We start from the raw sequence: 20,706 nt of genomic DNA, 5'->3' as shown, positions 1-20,706 counted from the left end.
CAGATTAATGACATGCACATGTAGACACTTGATTTAAACACTTGGTCACAAGAATGATGAAGCTTTGTCATATTTACATAAACCTCATCTGGATCAGATAGGCTAAGCTGTTCCTGCAGAGGTCAGTGTTGAATATGAAACACTAGATGGTGCCCTAGTTGCCCTGAATAGACTTGTGAAAGCAGTAAATCCACACTATATATCAACAGTTGCGTTAACACCCCTAGCTAGCAGTAAAGTTACTCACATTGAAAGGAAACACTCTCATTAATAAGAGATATCTGCCAATAATCTATTTTAACTGAAGCTTGTTACAGTAACCAGCAGATTCATTAGATAAAGATACCAAGGGAATGAAACATGTTTTATTTTATTAAGAGAATTAAATCACTCACATAGTGAGCCTAGATCCAAGCATATATCCATGAGAAAGTATTAACAATTACAAAATGACTGCTGCTTCCATTGCTTTTCTCAACAGATCTTTGTTGCCATTATCTCTGGTGTATAACCTTAGCTACAGTTGCCAGTTTATTAGGTACACCCAGCTAATCCTAATGTGCTGAGTCAACAGTAAATCCTATATTCATGAAGGTTAAAATGTTCAGGTTTTGTTGCAAGTGTTTTGGGAGGTAATGCTTAGACTGTGTGATCATTTTGAAGGCTGCAGCTGGTGGCGCTGTTGAATTGTATCATTATGCAGAGAGGTGTCCAACCCCTTTTATATCACCTCTCTGTGTAATGCACAACAGTTCAACAGCACCACAAACTACACCTAAAAACTGCTGAACCAAAAACAATTTTAAAAAACAACGAACATTGTAACCTTAATGAAGGGAGGATTTATTCCAGACTGCATATTGAGTGAGCAACTGAGTAAACATCATATCACATAAAAAGGTATTCTTGAGTTGCAGTGTAAAGAAATATGGAGCATTGTAAGTTCTATTTCTCTACTGAACCATGCTTAACAAAAAACAATGACGCTGACTTATTAGTGACAAAAAACAAATAGCTTTTCACTAAAGGCAAAAGCAAATTGAGTATAAATATCTGGTTAGAAGTATTTTTTAAGAAGCCATTTGGGTAGAGTCACAAGAGTGATTTACAGTTTCAGAGTGGTTTTGATTTGAAAACAGAAGAAACGTAGTTGATGGATATGTGGCAGTAATCTGAGGAAAGCAGCAGAAAGTTCAATGCCCTCTTTGAGCTTCAAGTGGAATAAAATACTGTCTGTAATTCAAATCTCGTTCAAAATTTTGCAGGTGCCCAAAATGTTAAAGATGGTGAAATCGAACTGCAATGGCACACTTTATAAAAATGATTTTACTCTGATCAAATCTTAAAAATTCAGCTCTGCCACTTTTCATATCATGAGGGATGATGTGCTGCGGAAATGTCCACGACCGATGGAAGGGTAGTGGTCAGCCCAGGTATCTGATGACCAGGAACATGAAGACGCAGGTCAACAGCATGCCCCCAATCATGATGAACTTATCTTGGGTGGCTCGCCTTTCTATCAGTCTCATCACTGTGTTCGACAGCCCCAACATGTTGGCCACATCCAGCATCTTCTTATGGGTCCCCTGCATGGAGCCGAAACAAGTAACGATCACACGTGTTAGATTAGGATGTAACCACCACAAAAACACACACACACAGTTTTGGAAAATGGAGGCATTACATGACGATGCTGTAATTAACTTCACTAATTCGTCTGATTTTGGGAGACATTGAGTGCCAACACCCTCCCCTGACGCGCCGCTCCGTCAGAAGTTTCTCATGGCTAGACACCCAGGCCATGAGTGCTGATCAACAGACACACCCTGATAAGAGGAGGCCTGAAGCAAAACCAGGAAGGACCATCTCCTCCCTGGAAACAAGGACTCACCCTGGAGCTGAGCATGTGCACGCTAACAATGAGACCATTGTGATCAATGTGGACACCAGAAACTGGGTCAGGGAACTTTTAACCTCTATCTGTCAGAGGCTTCTTTTCTTTAAAAAAAAAAAACAAAAAAAAAACGTGAAAGTCCTCTGCTCTGCTACAGGTAGAGAATCTGTATGGATTCTGTGTAAATTGTGGCACACACCTTCAATGTGGATCTTTGATCTCTGAGACCGTTGAGGATGCTGCTGCCACTGCCCAGGAGGTCATCCATGCCTCTGTGTGCGTTGTGCAAACTGGAGTTAAACTGTAGGGTCTCGTCTATGGGGATGGAGGTATCTGCGTCCTGTTGAACAAGAACAAACACTTTTTAATTCCACATAATTCAGCTTGACTGACTTGTGGCATGTATGTCTGAATGCTGCGTTCATACCCAGTTAGGTGGTTTCCGACTTCACTAGCCACAATCTGAATTTACCTGCTCTTGTCCAGTGTTATTTCCCAGCCTGTTTTGAAGTACATTTGACTTACGTTGGTTGTGAAGGTGCGGCTCATGAGTTCCTCCCTCTCTCTCTCCTGGGCCTCTCTAGCGTAGCGCCGGTGCTGGAAGTTTTGTAGAGCGGTGCGGAGGTGTTGAACATCGTATTTAAGCTGGTCCACTCGCCTGAGTGAAAATCAAAGAAGACAGTTAAACTCTGTCGCTTGAACTTTGTTATGAAGTGGATGAAAGCTTTCTTTAAAACAATGCAAAATCATTATCAATTACACTACACACCAGGGTATCTGCAGACCCCCTCTAAAAAAAAATATCTGAAAACAAATAAAATTCATATAAATTTGTTAATTACTATTAATTATTGTTATATACAGCTGGCAAGCACTGACAAAACTTGGACATAACTGTCAAAAATTAATGTACATAGATAGAGGACTTACATAGTTGCATATTTTTGTCCCTGCTGGGTTTCCATCATGGTATGACTAAGACATTAACTTGATTTCTGTGTGGTGTTAAAATCTGAACTGGTGAACCCTGCAGAAACCACGACAACCACTCACTCACCCGCCTCATATATTTTATGACATTGCTCATTGTACCACATCTTAATTCTTACTGTAATTGCTCTGCTTGATGAAAAAGAAAACATTTTTCCTAAAGTCTAATGCCGCTGGAATGAGGAGTCTCTCACAGTTTCCCCCTCTCCTGAGCTTCACTCAGGCCCGACTAGAGCTCTGCTAAGATCAGAGGAGTGCTGTGGGATGGGGTGTACCATGTCCCCTAAGGCCTGTTTACCCAGCTCAGAAATGAATCTTTGCCCAATTGCAGCAGGAATGCCGGTGATGACGGGGCTTCTGAGGAAATGTTTTCATAGAGCCACGTCGCCACAGGGCAGGACAGGGCTGCCTGTCTCATCCTCTACACCCTCCCTGTGCCTTTATGAGATATGGCTTGCCCCGCCAGCTCTGGGGCTTTAGGGTCACCATCAATTGACTCACTCCAAACTCACAATTTGGCATTCTGGCGGCGGTTTGGTGGCTCCTTGCTGGCCAGAATCTCGAGGCGTTCTAAATGGTTGAAGATCTGGTCGATTCTTGCTTGCAGCTCGTTTTCTACCACTTGGATATTGAGAAAAAGAGAAAGAAAACAATTAGACCACTAGTAACTGTATAAGGTTAGTCTGCTGCGTCCCCCCGGCATTAAAATGCAAGCTGATGTCATAATTTGGGAAGGAGAAGAGGGGGGAGGGTTGTCTACTGCTGCCTGGCTCCCACCATTATCTAGAAGAAGCCCTCCCAGCTTCTGTCACTGCACCCACCCCGCTGCTTCCTGTCCTGGCACCAGCGTTGCCCAGAACTGATCGGGGCAGGCACCGACCACAGAAAACAATCAACCAAGGAGACACCAGCCCCCCCTACAGTCATTATGTCAGAGAGGGAAACAGGCAGTCATAACAAAGACCAAGTACTGAAAGAAGAAGAAGAAATTAAGCGACTATTCAAAGGAAAATGGACTAGAAGTGATGTCATCAGCACTGATCAAACAACACTTATTCACAGAGCAGTAGGAACAAATAACAGCAACAACAAACAAAGCTAAGGGTTGAGATAGACACAATACATCACAATGACTTCACATCACACAAGAATAGTACATTAAATAGGATGTACTGCTTGTAATTTATTTCAAATACAAAAAACAATGGTCTGTCATTGGAGAAGTTAACATTTATCCATGTGTGTTTTTGTCAACAATAACATCTTATTAATACAAAAAACACTCATTTATTTTAACAAAGAATTACTAGTAAAACCAAACAGTACATGTTGGCCATTACTGCAGATTATTATGCAAGTAATCGATTAATATTTTTGTTTCTAACAAATGTGTGATTAACCAGATGGTATAACCCTAAACAAAATGAAGTGAACTTGGGACTTTTGCTGTTTGAATTTGCCCATTTTCGCCCAGTTCGTGATCCAGGGCAAATCGCGGTTATTGGGTTTTATTTAAAGAGAGGAAGATTTCAGAAGCAGCAGGAGTAACAGACTACTCACAGTGTACCGACTGACGGTCTGTCTTCTCCAGGTTTCCCATCATAGACTGAACCTCCTGGATTTGCCTGATTCAGAAAATAACATTAAGTTAGCGAAGGGGGACCGACACATGAAGCCAGAAAATATAACTCGACTATTAAGTAAGTTATGACCATCAGAAAACAACAATGGCAACACTTAAATCACCGATAATCCTCCCATATTGTTAACAGTTTACTACAGGTAAATCACTGGTAATTAGCTAGTTTAGTTAGCTAGCTGCGATAGGTCTTCAAGACACAAGATAGACGCACTCACTTGTTTGTCTGGTGGTAAAGCGTCTCCATTTTCCCTGATTTAATGAAGCGCTTTGCTTCCCTTGTGTTTTACACCGTTACCTTATTTATAACACCTTTATTCTGACAGGTGGCTAAGCTAGCAGGCTAGCTAACGGTAGTGGAGTGTACACGTCATCAGCAGAGCGTTTGTGTACGGAAAAAGAAAAGCGGAAGCTCCGCTGCGTCACCAGAGAGAGAGGAAAAATGGGAAGAGCTCTCACTCCGCGTCGGTTTTTGAACACTAAAAATGTAATTGCATTTGTTCACTTTGTCTGCACTTAAGCTTTTGTGCTACCAACGCCTATATATACATTTACGAGAGTTACAAAGTTTATTTACCATCGTTAATACTATAATATAGTTAGAACCCATTTTTTGATTAATCATTATATACTGACATATATTTTGTCAATCAATGACCTTGGGCTTAAATGCAGACGAAACTCCACCTTGTGTAAGTACAGCTCAGACAAACGGGTAATAAACCTAATAGAGATTTATTTTTTTGTTTAATTTGATGAATTATCATTCTTAGTTTTAGGCGCTAAATGTTGTGATAGGACAGCATGCAGACACTGGTGGTTAAAAACACTCCATAATCAAGGTTGGATTACCAGACCCCCAGTGGTTGGGTTTTACGCAATTTCATCATTATTATTAATTAATTTACTAATCGACTTACTGCAACAGTCAAAAACCCCAAATTGTTAAGTTTGGTAATGTAGAAAAATAGTAAATATTCAAATTCAAGCAGCTGGAAACAGCACGCTGACTGGTTCTTGGATGCCTGGGGAACTAATGAAAATGGAGATCAATGGGAGCAAAAACTAATTTTTGCCTTGGTGCCTCCTAGAAGATCAATCTGGCCATGCCCGTAATGGACAAGCCAAATTTTCCTTCAGGTTATTCAACTAATACTAAACTTCACAAATTTAAATCTATGTTTTAGGCTACATTTTCCATTATATTTGATATTCTCTTAAACATAATAGCCGACAAGTGTAATAGCAGATATCCTTTCCCCTACTGAGACAAGCTCTGAGAGCATATAGTATAATCTGTTGACATGACATGTGACAGGAAAGACTCTGAAACATGTCCTGGGGGTAGCTTTTGTCAGTTCACCCTGACTCAGTCTAATTAGGCTATCCTTTTTTTCCACAGGTAGGTGTCAGAATATTCCTGTCTGTCCATCCAGAGGCTTCCTTCTTGCCTGCGGTCAGAGTCACCAAAACTAATGATATCAAACTTTTCTTGGGTGAGGTGAGATTACAAGTCACAGATCACAGTGGGAGAGCATGTCTGAGGAAGGAGACAGGTTGTTTGTGAAGTTGCCTGTCATAGGCTGACTCTGTCATGGAGTAGTGTGTGAAAGTGAAGTGATTGGATTTCCCAGAACAAGCAGTGAAAATTTCACAATAGTTCCTTGGTGATTTAGTGGGAGAAAAATCATCCTGGGGCGCTGCCTGGCACCTTAACAAAACCGTATCTCAATCACCTCTCACCAACCCTCCATCACTGCTCTGTCTGCAAATTTGGGACCGGGAGCAAGCAATGCAAATTCAAGCATCCTTTAACCTAATTAGTGCAGTGAGCTGTTACAAGCTCCTGTTTGCCAGTGATAGCTGTGTTCGTTTACCTCATCTAGCATGGCAATCAGGAGTCGGCCCAGACAGTTTTCCATGGCTGCCTGATGGTACTTGAGTTGATGGTTGTATCTTCAGGCTAGACACTTCTCAACAGAGGTCCTTTTCACCCACCCCCACATGTCAGAAACCTTGAGATCTGTTCATGCCACTTCTTGCTCTCACTGCTCACCATTTTCAGTTGTCATAACACATCCCCAGGGCAGTGGTTGGATGTGTGCAGCTTTAACCTGTTGCTCAGAACAGAGAAGAAGTAGAGAACAGGAGAAATAAGGCCCCACGTCAAACCCATTTCTGAGCAGTACAAGAGGCACGTTTACCTCGCTCTCTCTCTCACACACACACACAGGGTCATGGGGTTCTCTCTGTCTGTCTGTCCTTTATCTTTCAGCCCTCGGGAAAGGATGAGATGAGCTTACTGGTTTTCCTCCACACCTGAGCACCACGGGCACAAACTGGAATCCAGACTCCAGGTGTGGAGCACAATCATGCCACTCTGACTGACCGAAGAGATCACATGTGTTTACACCTAGTTTGATGTCACTGTTGTACCTTAATACATGTTTATAGTGCGTAGTTCAGGTTCTGTTGAGGTGTTAATCCATTGAGGAAGACACATCAGGATCTGTTTGTTTGTTATGTGTCTGATTTTATCACTGTATTTCAAAAAGCTTGGTACAGAAGACATTGGTTATAAAGTTTGAATGGAGTAAAAATCTGATATTTAGTGGAGTTGAAGTATAAAGTATCATGAAATGGAAACACTCGAGTAAAGTACCTAGAAATTGTGCTTGAGTAAATGCTCTTACCTGGATGCTTATACAGTATTTTTTAACCCTAAAGTTTTAACAAATATAGTGCATTGCACTGCCTTAGAGGAGGTGTGTTTGTCCAAATGAGATTTATGTGAATCCATCACAATCTACACTGCGTGTGTGGCCGCCTCATTGGATCGTCAAAGAAGGTTATTTCCTGATGCCAGGCTTTGCTGCTTTGGGCGCTCCAGCTGGAACCAAACAGAATTTAGCGCTGGATCAGCCTCCCTGTCCTGGTTAGACAACACGGCAGCAGAGTTATTGTTCGGTAGAGGAAGAAAGCACTCAGTGTACTCTGTGATTACTCCCCTCAATAACACTGTTTTGTTCATCAAGGGAAAATGATATGTTATTGAATCACCTCCACACAACATACTTAATGATGTTTTCCAGGCAATATAATACATCATAACTCTCCAGTGATTGCCCAAGACAGACAGAGTGGAGAGGCCAATTATGAGGAGCAAAACTGCCTTGGGTCAACAATTTTTGGATACCAGTCATTTTTTTGAAGGCACACTGATCTTCTCACTCCCCCCCGGAGGGAGATGATGCACTCGTCTTTGAAGCCGTGATGAGACGCTGAATGAAGGCAAATGAGGGCCTGTCAGAGATGACAGGAGAAACTCATAAGCTCCCAGTGTCTCAGTGGGCTCTGGTGGGAAAAGTGGGACCAGAAGGGTGGCCCCTCTGGAATCTTCTACAGTAGGACGGTGATAGGTAGTTGGCCAGAGCGTCTGTATGAGGTGACTATGGACATTTTTTTGTTGGAAAGTCAATTAAATGACCACAAATAAACCCCCAAAATGACTACAGAATGATGCAAAACAATCACAAGTGTCTGCAAAATGGTAGACATCCACCTGGCCGAGTGGTTAAAAAAACTGCAAAGAATCTTGGCTGCGGGACCTTTTCTTACACGCCATTCTCTCTCCAGACTATCTAGACTAAAAAAATGCTCAAGAAATAATCAAAAAAATTGAAGGGATGCTAAACTGAAGGGGTGCCTCTCCCAATGAGAGAAAGTGGTCAGCCTTATTGCTCTGCTCTCTTGTTCTTCCTCCCAGCTTTACTTCTTCTAACCTCAAAGAGCCTCATATGCAGCTGTCAGACACTCATGCAGACGCACACAGCCCTGTGGCCATACCACCTGTGACACCCAGACCTCTGGGGATGAGAGATGCTGTCCACCCCTGCGGTTGGATGACGGCTTAGCCGGGATGGAAACACAAACAGCAACATGGCACGGAGCGCTACGCTGGGTTTTCCCTGCCTGACAGCTTCCTACCCACAGTCATGCACCCACTCTCAACCACACTTTCATGATTAAGTCGTATGTGTCAGTTTAGCCAGAGTGTGTGGTTCGCAGAGCTCAAAAGATAATAGATTTTGATGGCACATTATTGTGTATTTGAATCCTTAAATGACAGTGATGATTTAATAAGTGTGAGCACTCATGGAAATAAAGCCAACAGACGGCATAATTGTGTAGCTGTAGAAATTACAAATAATCATAGTCGACATTCCAGACTTATTTTTCGGAAGTGTTTGCTGGTTGAAAGAACACCTAGCTCTGCCCTTTATCTGTGTTTTTCTCTCTTGGCTGTTGTTGACCTGGGAAAATTTTGTTTCGGTTGTAATGGAGGTCAGACTGTGAGTGAGTGTTTTTGTGAGAGAAAAGCAGAGGAGTACCATACATTGAGCAGAGGGAGTCAGCTATGTGGTGCATGAGGTCTTATCATGTCCTCTAACAGCAGCTCCAGTGTAAACCCTGCTGTTAGTGCTGCAGGTGTTTGTGTGGGGCAGCATGGGAACAACCTCCCAGAGGAGTTTCCCAGTTGGAGGAGGGACTGGTCAAGGGGGGACACCAGTAAATATTTGCAGGGCATCTCTGCAGCGTGAAATCAATTGTCAAGCATCACAGTGCTTTATCCACTGCTGACCTCTAGCATCCAGCTTCTTTTAACCATTTTCTTTCTGTTTTAGTCTCAAAACTGATCAATCTCTTGTTTAGTTTTTTTTGATGAATTGTTTTATCATTTGGTCCATGAAATGTCAGAAAATAAAAACTAAGACTAGAAGTCTACAGCCACGGTAGCTGCTCTGTGAGGCATTGCTGCTTTGAGCTAAATGCTAACATGCTAATGTTAAATCGGTGTAATATTTACCATGTTCACTGTCATAATTGTCATAATATATTAGCTTGCAAACATTTATTAATTAGCAGTAAACACAAAATACAACTGAGGCTAATGGGAATGTTGTTAATTTTAGAGGTAATTTGTGAAAACTAAACTGGACTCATTTTAATTTTGACTCCAGATGAAAAGTCATCAGATCACTGAAGCTCCAAAGATTCATCCTCTGGGAACTATGAATGTCTGTACAAAATTTCATAGTAATCCATCCCATGGTTGTTGAGATTTCAATGTAGATCAAAGTGTTGAAGTGACCAACCAACAGACCAACAGACTAACATTGTCATCCCTTAGAGCCAAGCCACTAGCATGGCTATAAATGGCCATCACAATTACAGTACAAGCAGCCCAAGTTGACATATTCAAATTGCTTGTTTTGTCCAGCCAACAGTCCAAAAACCAAAGATCACAGAAGACAAAGAATGCAAGCAAATATTCATATTTTCTGTGAAGGTGGAAACAGAGAATTTTTTGCACATTGCTTTAAAAAATGACTTACAGTACTAATTAATCATCAAATAGTTATCCAGGTCTTAGGAAAAGGGAACATATAATATATAAAAGGTTGTTTAACATGCATTCAATTGGCTTAGTCAACTCTTAGAGAAATGATTTTAATCCTTCTTCTTTTGTCTGCTTTATTTTTGTGTGTTTTATTTTACTACTTTGAGTATTCATACTGTAATACACTTCTTTCCGCCATCCTCCAGGTGAGAATCCATCATTTCAACCCCACTGCCTGCTCAATTGACCATCACACATGTATACAGCGTCTCTACACCCGTGCGTCTCATCACCCACCGTGAGGAGCTCAGCCACCATCCCAGTCCACCCCAGCCTCTGAGCTAGGCCCCCCCATAGAGGTATGCACTCAGACTTGTCATAGCTCTAGGCAGTGCATGTTCTTGTTGTGGGTTGAGCAATTGCATTAGTCATTTCGCATTCCAAATTCCTACCCCATGCCGTATTCACAACTCTGTCTCTCTCTCTCTTTTCCCTTTTTTTGCACCAAATCCATCTGTTCACGTTCACTTCATCATCTAATTTTTCTAAAGGGTGTGGGGATTAGGCCTAGTACTGATGCTATCTAAGTACCTTCTCTTCAGAGGCGGAAGTCTTGCAGGGTTTAGATGTTTGACCTGAGGCTCAGAGGTTCTGATTACAGGACGGGACTGCGCTTTGTGTCCTTGAGCAAAGTGTCTGCCAAGCCTTCTACGCTTCAGTTAACATCTACTGTTCTTACATAAATGAGTGATGTATAAACCTGAAAGCTATGTAAGTTGCTATGGATAATATCTTTTTGCTAAGCAACGCAAATATAATACATATCTCCAGCCTCAGTCTGTCAATTCATCTTCATCTATCAGGGCACGGTGTAGTGCTGCAGGCCAGCCCGGCATAGTAACCTTTACCTGAACCAGACCAGTGCAGACACAAGAGATAGTGTTACCACCAGCATCACCCTACATTATCCATGTCATTCAGTGTCCCAGGGTGATACACAGGCTGACTGTGGCTCCCACCCGCACAGGAAAACCTCACTACAAACACAAACTGGCGTATCACTCCCATTGAAGTGACCACAGGTGTGTGCACACGCACATATGCAAAAACCTTTCTGCCCTCACCTGTCTCCTGTCAGGACTGTTTCAAACACATACACAGACACAGAAGCTTGCATATTGCACCCCTGCTCCATCCAACCCCCCACCCTGCTCAAAGCAGCCACCCTCGGGGCTTGTGCGTGCGAATCCGGCTGTGGACTCAGCAGCCCCCATTGCTGCGCCCCCTCCACTCAGAGCAGTGAGGGAAATGAAGGCTTTAGGAGTTCATTATAAAACAACAACAGCAGCAGCAGGGGATAGGCCTCCTGGGGCCACAAACTATCCCTCCTCATCCCTCCGTCCTCATCTTTTTCCTTTATGTCCTTCAATATCTCAACCCTGGTCCACCCTGCTGCCTGTGACACACTCCCCGTCTCGCACTTTATCCCCCAGCTCTTCTGAGGAGAAGGTGGCTTTTTTAATACATAGCATTCATGTTGAATAAAGTTAAATATTGATCCGCAACATTATAATATAGTGAGTTAATATGGTGAGTCAGTAGTCTCACCATGTGAACCTATTTGACCTCAGTCATCAGAAAGATGGCAGATGTGTGTATGGATCACTGAGCTGGAGTTTTCAACATTATTATCTGAGAGGGAAAATTAATATTGTAGCAAAGGATACATACAAATGTTTACACTGGTAATATAATGCTGTTATTAAATGGACAAAAACATATTATTACTGTCCAGTGAGAACCATCTATCTCCAAAATATCAACTTTTAGTGGGCCAAGAAAATCAGCCTTGTTTTCAGCTTTGTAACAGCACATTTTTCAGCCAATCAAATGGGCTTTAAATGTTGTACTGAAGAAAAAGGAGAATTTTCTCAGTCCATAAAGACACACTTAAAGCAAGACTATGTAACTTCTGTTGTAACACTCCCCTGAACAGTATCCATTGTAACAAAAGTGGAGAAGAGTCATACAGTAAATTAATTGGCATATTAATCTGCATTAGAGCAATATCTGGCAGAGGTTTGCTAACATTATCATAAAAATATCGGATTTCAAGATAGATGAAGAAAGAGAGAAAAGGTTTCAAGATGCATGTTTTCTGCTGTTACAATGGTTCTCTCTTATACATGAGGGAAACCTATTACCCTTTGTTCTTTCAGTATCTACAACCAACCACACTTGGTTGTAGATACTTTTTTTTTCTTCCTAGAAGTTACATTAAAAAGTGGCTGAGGTTTGCCCCCAAGACATGCAGTATACTCATCGCACTGAGAGATAATACCATACACTGTACATCCATAACAGAGATTTATAAGGTAATTAAACTTGTGAGAAAACTTAGTAATTTTGAAATTATTTTATAATTCCCTGCAATACTCTGGGTCTCAAGTTGATGTTCTTAATAAGGAATAATAATGTGTAATCATAGTAATTAGAGGGCAACATCAAAAGCACCAGAGCACACACAGAACATAAAAACCTCATACAATAGCCCCCTGTATGCTGCATGCAGCTTCACTGATGCCTTGCAAATGAGTGGAAAGTTATGATTCACAGATAATAGCATGCAAACTCCTCTCATCATCGTCATACTGGGTGGGGTGGGGTGGGGGCAGTTGTAACTTTCTAATAGTGAATTGGGGGTCAAACGCTCTGTAAGACAACATTCCTCTGAGTCATCATCGTCATTATGATTGTCATCGTGGTTGCTGTGCTGGCCAGGGGCACAACACCTGTAAGCGTGTCCTCCACCCACCCACCTCCTCGCCTGTTACAGGGCGGTTGAGGGTGATGCATCAAGACCACAGTCCTTTCAGATGAAAAGGAGGGCAGGGCAGCATCAGCAGGAAGTGGTTTGTTGCTTGATAGATGCAGGGTGCAGAGTTTCAGGCAGGTGTATTGCACTCACCTCCCTGTTTGTGTGTGGAGTGTGTGTGTGTGTACAGGCATGGTTGAGGGCGACCGTTTGCAGCAGCTGAATAAGACAAAACAAACACGTAGCTCTTACAAATGTATGTCCATTTATTAATCTTGTTTGTTTTAAATAAGAATGTAATGCAACAAGATTAAAGAAAAACATTTACTTTTTTTGAAATATATATATATATATATATATATATATATATATATGTTCAAAAGAACTGTACAAAAACTTAAAATGTGATCTTTAAAACAAATGCAAGGGAAAGGACATGTATCTACAGAGAATAACTCTGCATAGCTCATAAATCTTACTGATATTTGCCAAAAGATGAAGTGAGGTAGAAAATTACGATTCCATATTGTCATACACCTGGAGCCCTGACATGAGTTATATTCATATCATATATACAGTTCAGAATTGCTCGCAAAAAACACACAAAACTGGCCAATAAAAATAAACTCTTTTGGGGTCTAACGTGCACTTTTGACCTGCACACATGGTCACACTGATTTGGTTGTGAGCGCAAGGGAGTAAACATGGTGATTTTCTTTGATTAGCAATTTGCGAAAATAAGTCCCAGTTCAAAGGCATCTAGAACAAAGATGTGGCTAAATTAGACTTTGAAGACCAAATGGTTCAATCAGGCAATTTTAAACTTGAAAGTTTCGCTAAGTGTGTGCCTCTATAAATAGAAAAAAAAAGAAAGAATAGAGCTGGTATGTTCACAAATTAAGTGTTTCATTCTTGTTTGTCACAATTTTCAAAGACAGTGTTTGGTGTTTCCCTCACAATTATCCCCCAGGCATTTCCCTTTGTTCTCTTGAGCACACATCAGGCTACATGTAGAGATTTCCATAGACATTTCCATAAGAGCAACTGAAACCCAGCTTGTTTCTTTACACAATAACCCAGTTAATGCATGTAGTTACAATGTATATCAGTGGCTGTAACCACCCCTCAAAGCTTCCAGTGGTTCTGTTTACACATATATTTAAACCTAAAGATTTTTTTTACTAAGTTTTAGATTGACTATACACTTTGTATCATATGTAGCAAGAGCAACTTAAGTGCTTTTTACTCAGAAAGTTCTCCACAGCAGAAAATGGAGCACAGCAGACAGAAAGACAGACAGGTAGATTCCTTTTAAGGCCGTTTTCAGCGTTAGTGGCAACTCTCGATTATAAGAAGGTTAAAGTATAAAGCAGCAGTACACACACACTGACTGATACAATAAATAGTCAAATGAAAGGGGGTAATTACAAACAACAAAGTCAGTGTCAGAGCTCCCCCTGTAAGACAGACAGAGTTTGGCGTTGTACTGCTGGCGGCATCCAGTCCAGTCCAGTACCTGTGTGTTTTTTGTTTTTTAAGAGCTTGTTTCCCTCTGTCCCAGAAGAGTGGGATTTCAGTGCATCCGGAGAGAGGAGAGCAGAGTGGTTTGAAAACATCCTCACCTACTGTAAGTGGCTGCATTTCAGATCAGTGATGATTAGCAAATGATTTTATAATGTTGTGAGTGTGTATTCCTCCCAAAATAACATGCAACTGCTGACATGGTCTGATGTGAGATCAGAGTCTACAGGAGATTCTAGCTCAGTCACATTGATATGATGAACTCTTTCTTCACATCCTGCCTATATTTCTTCTATCTCATCATGTGTTCATGCAGTCTTGCAAGTATACACCTCCTCCTCTCTCACACACGTCTGACACTCCACGTGGCAGCACCAGCGCACCTGGCAGTGGCAGGACAGGCTGGTGAGACGCATGGCTGTATTGTAACCCCGTCCACAGCACAGGCTCTGACAGCTGGTGTCTTTGGCACATGACCTGCCCCCCGTGCCGGGGGAGTAGCGGGAGGGCCTGCAGAAGCTGGGGGAGTCTTCCAGGTAGACCAGGTCGGTGGTGCGGAGGCTCTGGCCGTGACGACGGGGGCCTGCAAGCTCTGTCTCCCCCGTGGCCGCATTGGTCACGCTCAGCACCCGCACGGCCGTGTCGTATCGATACTTCAGCAGCCGCCCAGTGTCATGGAAGGGCGACAGCTGTTTCCAGCAGGTCCGTACGGCGCAGGAGCCAGAGACGCCGTGACACTTGCAGGTTGTTTTCAGCCCACTCTTCACTGCCTGAGATGGGAGAAAGAGAAAAAATGGGTGGGAAAAAAGGGAGAGATGTCAGTTCCTTCAGTTTGATTCATTACCTGGCCTCTTATCTGGGAGGTCTATCTGGACAGAGTGAGACAGTTTCCTGCAGGTAGGGTAGAGAGAACTAGGGGGTGGTGGTCTGCTAGCTAGTGTGCCTGTAGCTCACCTCAGTCAAAAATTTTGACATAATGGATAGAGAGGGGGGTCTATTCAGGATGTCGTATTTCATTTACCTCACATTTCTCACTTGGACAGCTCTTGCAAAAAAAAAAAAAAAAAATGTGTTGAAACTAGCTCTGTCTGCCTCTCTCCTGTCTCTCTTCCCTAAACCCTGAGGCAGAGGTGACAAACAGCACAGACAGTGGAATCTCTCCACCCTGTTTTTAGTACAAGCCTGCTCATGGAAAACATTGATAAGAATTTCTGCATGAGAAGTGCCAAAGAAGTGGAGCTGCGGTTTGTGATGGTGCCTCCGATGTGGGTTAATAGTTCACCGAGCCTGATGGTCAGTGATGAGAGCGCGATCACTCAGGCTGCTGTCTTTTGGCGGGGGCCAGAGACAGGTCATACAGAAAGAGAGCCAGAGGGTACCTCTGGGTTGAAAAGTTCTGCTCAGTTCCTCCCTTTGCAGGTATGGATGCCTCAGGGGCTTCAGAGCACCATTACTGAGAGATAGGAGGGGGGTGGGGTTCCACTTCATGTTTTTGTGAACACGGCCCCTCTAAGCCACATTAGTGAAAAGTGAGGAAAACATTTAACTCAGTAAAGATGAGATAAGATAGTCGCCCTCGGTTCTTCCTGTTGTGTTTTTCCTTTTTGTCTCCACCGGCTCTAACTTAGGTGTGAGCGGCGGGAGTAGGACCCCGGGGCCTGCTATTTCAGAGCTCCACAGTGGTGGTTATGAACATTAGGTGGATTTATGAAGAGCACAGTGATCCAGTAAGTGGAAAAAAATGCTCGCTCGTATATTAAAAAGAGGCCACGGTTATAATCGTTCTCTCCGACATGAGACCTTTAATTTTCTGTAGGGCCCGCACAGCAAGCTTTATCATGCCTGAGAACACCTGGCTCCAACGATCCCAGAGCCGTCTTGTCTCCCCGCTGCGCCGCCTCACCCTCTGCCTCTGTGTTATCCACCAAGGCCAATGACAGCAGCAAATAAGGGGGCGTTTGTCTGGCTGGCACCGAGAAAAATATGCAGGTGAGGATTACAATTCTGTATCCTCTGATGGTGCAGGAGTGTGCCAGAGGTATAATTGTCATGTAAAATTGCGGCCCACCTAATTGAGCTAAGTGTGGTTCAGGTATTGGCGATGTTTTTGATGCCTTGGGCTTGGGTTCATCATCAAACTACCGCTCTACTCTTGGTGTCTATTTGTCCGCACTCACCCGAATTCCAACGTTGATGTTGTGGGCGTCGACCTGGGCCCTCAGGTCCTTGCTGACCCTCTTCTGGCCGAGGAACTTCTTTAGAAACTTGGTGCTGTATTTCAGGTTGTCACCGCAGACCCCCCACTGCCATGCTTCCCGATGCTGGATGCCGGGGGAATCGTCACATGTGCACCTCTCCATTCGGCCTGAGCTGCACGCTTTGGCGAGTGCATGGGTCAGTGCTGCAGAGGACACTGCTAGCAGGAAGGCAGTCTCCTTGAATGCTGGGATAAAAGCAGCAAAAATAAAGAATCACTTTAAAAATATGTTAAGTACATCAATTCAGTTTTAACTGGACACATCTGAAGAGTTGAATTTACTGAGATTTTAATCCAGGAGCTATTCTTGGTATCAAAAACATGTGTTCAGAGTGCAAACTGCATTTAGCTTTAGGCATTAATTCATAGTTAACAATCATCACAATGTCCTTTGTGCCACTGTATGAACCCTTAAGCCAAAATGTTTACAAAGAGCTCACTACGTTGTCATGGTTTAAAACAACGTCAGCATTATACTGCAAGTTTATCATGTGTCATAATTCCTCCTCTGACCTCTCCTTTTGGTTTCACACTGTTATTTACTTCACCCAGAGCCGTCACCAGGGTATATTTTGATCCAATTAATTATTATTTTGACTAGGAAGGATTTTCCCAGATGAAAGTGGGCAATCACGCCGCCCTTTTCCTCTGGGAATGGGCGCTTTCCCGAGATAAAAATAACCACAGGGCCTGAGCGCTCTGCACCGCACCACATTTCTTGGCTTTCTACTCCCTCATTACCTCCATGCTGACCTGTTCATGTTCTCCCACACACTGATATCCATATGCATAAAGGCTGAAAGATCCTAAAGCATTTTATGCGCACAGCAGACCTGTAGGGGATTTGAGCCATGTGCAATATGGTGATTTAGTATGGGCACTTTTTTTTCCTTGTGTAGCTAATCAATGATTGTATCAGACCATGCAAAAATATTCATAACTCATGGAAAACTTTTTTCAAGGGTTGTATTAAGTCGAGGGATTTTGCAGAACATCTAGAAATCCTTTAGACATGTCAACTTATCATTATCACAAATGCTTTGGTATTACATCTGCTACAAGTAGGAAAGAATGACTGTGACTTTAAATAAGGTACACCACAGTGACTGGAGACAGTTTACTGTGATTTGAGTGGTTGAAACTAATTTCTATGTTGTAAAATCAGTGATGCAATAAAGACTGGAAACAGGCTTTATGGTCTAGTGATCATAAAGCAACAACAGCCACTAAAACAATTCATAATCTAAAAACTTTTTTGCCGCTTTATTTCACTTAATTTTTGTTTTGTTGTGAAATTGATATTCATTCTATTCAATATATATATGAGGTAACTTTAGATGTTTCCATCCTCGTTTGAGACCAAGTTTACATGTGGATTATTAATCTAACCATTCATAAAACTGATCAATATAAATTCAAGTTAGACAGGAATCATGTCTCATTACTGCATCCAGTCTTCTCCATTCATATCCCAAACTTTTACAACAGCTCAACTGATGATAATTAACTTGTGCAGCCTATTTTGTTCCTCTCACATTTAATTTTCTCATATAATCACTTGCATAGTTTTAAGATAAGCTGAGATAAGATGATGCCAGGACAGTGCCAGGACCGTGCAGGCAGATGTAGAACAGCACTGTACTTTCGTGTCCTTCTCAGACAGAAATTATGCTTTTCTATAAAACATGCAGCATGTAGATGAGTGATGGAGATTTTTTTTTTCAAATCAGACTGCTGTGCACCTGTCTCACTTTGGGCAGATACAGATAAGTCACATAAAGAACAAAGGATCGAACTGCAAGGTCGAAGGTTCCAGTAAGAACCCATACCTGCTTACTAATCACTTCGGTTATAAGTGAGTGATGGAAATTTAAGTGCTAAAACTAACGCGTGCTGAAAAGAATAAACTGAATGAATGTCTTCACCTCTCTTTAGAAGGCTCCCCCGGCCGTCCAGGCTGCAGTTCCAGCGCTCGTTCCTGAACTGATACCGACACTCCAGGAGGCTGAGGCGCACCGACTCCCGCAGCGTCTCGGCCAAACCGGGCTCCCTGCGACACAGCCTCTTCTGTCGTCTGGTCAGGGTCATCTGCTCGCACTGCTTCAGGTGGGCCTTTCCCGTCGGAGGTTCATTGGAAAACGGACCAGGTAAAAATACCAAAGGTTCCCGACCTGTCAGCCTTGGAGAAGAGCGAAAAGAAACACATTAGACATAGTAAGACTCTAATAAAATGCAAAAATATTTTTCCTATGATTGAAAGCAACTACTATAATAGTGAAATATTCCGCAATAATTCTGTCACTGCCGTTATTTCTTTATGGAAAGATGTGACTTTGACAGATTTGTGCCTTACAGTTGATTTGTTCTACGCTCCTTTACGCTGCAGTCTTTCCATCTGAAAATGTTAATTTATCTGATGATAAATGAAAAAATATGTTATTATTTTAGTTTCCCCACCATGTGTCCGTACTGCAAACAGTAAGAACCCGATATATTACAATTAAAACAAAGGGAAATCCAACAAATCCAAGATACTGTCAAAATAGCCAAATTAATTTTCATTTGGTTGAGAATTGCCACTAGCAGTGATGATGGCTTATTCGCATAACAGTAAGAAAAACTGTAGAGGTTTCAAACAACACAAAAACAATATAGTTCAATAATTTGTGCACAATTAACTCGTGCGTAAAATGGTCAGGGCTTGTAGGTCCTTGAAACGATCTGTTCTAAGGATTAAAACAACAAAGGCAATTAATAAATGTGATGAGCAGTGATTAAAAAAAACAAAAAAAGGACATTGGCTGACCCAAAGTAAGCTGCAGTGTGCGAGAGAAGGATGCAGAGTGCAATGAGTCGCAATAGGCAGGCGGTCCGTGGGAGCCTGGAGCGCATGGTGCCGGGTTGGCGCTGCTCTTCATCTCGCTGATTCTTCAACGGAGAAAGTCCGTGCCGTCTGCTCGACGCACCTCTTTAAGTGGCCCCAACATGCACACAGACTTTCAACCCGGTGCGCCTGGCCCAGCGGTCCGCTGGGAGGCAGGGCTCTTTGGGGGGTGGTGGTGGGGTGGGAGCACATCATATTACCGCACCCTCATTGGACTCTCTATATTACTGTATGTTCCCTCCCTCCCACTGTAACGCCACCCAGGTGGACGGGGCTGCGGAATGATTCGGTTTATACCTGCTGGGATTTAGAAATCTCGGATACATACCTGGGTACGTGTTCGGGTCTCCAGGTGTTCTGGTTACGCACAGGAAACAAAACCGAATCGAAGCCATTTTATGGGCAGATAAACTTTTTTTTGGCGTTTCTTTGAGGTGGAAAGAGTTTATTTGTGGACTCTTCCTCTCAACTCAAATTTAACTACCTGTTAAAATTTGCCTCGCAGATTTTTTTTTTTTTTTTTTTTTTTTTTTTTTTGGCATAAAGTGCTATTTGGCTGATCTGCAGTCTCACCAATGAAAAGCAGCTTGGTGGTTTCATGGTGTTTCAGTCTGAAACTCAGATTCAAGGTCGAATCCTTAAAGGGCAGCAAACACTTATTCTGAAGTGTCCTTGAGCAACAGGTTGAATCTCTAAACAGCGAGAAAAGAAAGTAAAAGAAAGTTTCTCTATTTTTGTCATACAAGTTATTACTTTATAACCATGCAGCATAAATCCACCAAACAAACCAAACAGTCAAGATTCAAGAGAACCGTATGTAGGAGAAGTAAATGATCCCTGAGGTCTGAAATTAAAGGAAGCAAACAAATAGTATGTTATTAAAGGCCTGTTCTTCCAATCAAACTACACACTCCATGTTCTTCTAAAATGTTTTGGTATGTCAGAGAAAAACCACAACCATGGATGGAGCCCCATCTAGTGGATTTAAAATAGATTCAATCTGGGAGCAAGATTGGATTTTTTTTTTTTTTAATGTAGATAAATGGATTCGCAAGTAGGAGGAGATGTAAAATGAAGAATACACCATTGTCACAAAGACTGGAACAAACAATCGCTTTTATTACTGACTAGTTTCATTTTCAATGATTTTTTTAGGCCAGAAAATGTCCAAAAATATAAATAAATAAACAAATAAATGGGTGAAATGTGGCAAAGTTTCCCAAAGCCCAATGGTGTTTTCAGATGTGTTGTTTTGTCTGACTTACACAAAAAAGTTTTCTATCATATAAAACAGAGACTGGTTTA

General features: G+C 42.2%; 2 protein-coding genes and 1 long non-coding RNA gene across 3 annotated transcripts; 1 reads left to right on the top strand and 2 right to left on the bottom strand.

The window, feature by feature from the left end:
- Positions 1–354: 354 nt before the first annotated feature.
- Positions 355–4,928, bottom strand: gosr2 (golgi SNAP receptor complex member 2). The gene is made up of 6 exons (XM_018702120.2): positions 4,742–4,928; positions 4,445–4,509; positions 3,397–3,505; positions 2,420–2,552; positions 2,094–2,234; positions 355–1,586 (listed from the first exon to the last, which is right to left on the bottom strand). The coding sequence occupies exons 1-6, from the start codon at positions 4,768–4,770 to the stop codon at positions 1,425–1,427; spliced, it is 639 nt and encodes a 212-aa protein (XP_018557636.1). The 5' UTR covers positions 4,771–4,928; the 3' UTR covers positions 355–1,424.
- LOC108900864 (uncharacterized) lies at positions 4,456–18,601 on the top strand. Its single transcript, XR_001963804.2, has 5 exons — positions 4,456–4,584; positions 5,926–6,024; positions 6,799–6,880; positions 10,131–10,283; positions 18,453–18,601. It is a non-coding gene; the product is annotated as an uncharacterized LOC108900864 (long non-coding RNA).
- On the bottom strand, positions 13,011–19,617 carry wnt9b (wingless-type MMTV integration site family, member 9B). Its single transcript, XM_018702107.2, has 4 exons — positions 19,324–19,617; positions 18,443–18,696; positions 16,438–16,703; positions 13,011–15,030 (listed from the first exon to the last, which is right to left on the bottom strand). The coding sequence occupies exons 1-4, from the start codon at positions 19,407–19,409 to the stop codon at positions 14,569–14,571; spliced, it is 1,068 nt and encodes a 355-aa protein (XP_018557623.1). The 5' UTR covers positions 19,410–19,617; the 3' UTR covers positions 13,011–14,568.
- Between the last annotated feature and the right edge of the window lie 1,089 nt (positions 19,618–20,706).

Source organism: Lates calcarifer, linkage group LG11 (assembly GCF_001640805.2).
Source record: "Lates calcarifer isolate ASB-BC8 linkage group LG11, TLL_Latcal_v3, whole genome shotgun sequence".
Lineage (NCBI taxonomy): Eukaryota > Metazoa > Chordata > Actinopteri > Centropomidae > Lates > Lates calcarifer.
The sequence above is the reverse complement of the archived record's forward strand: the minus strand, read 5'-3'. Positions and strand labels throughout refer to the sequence as shown.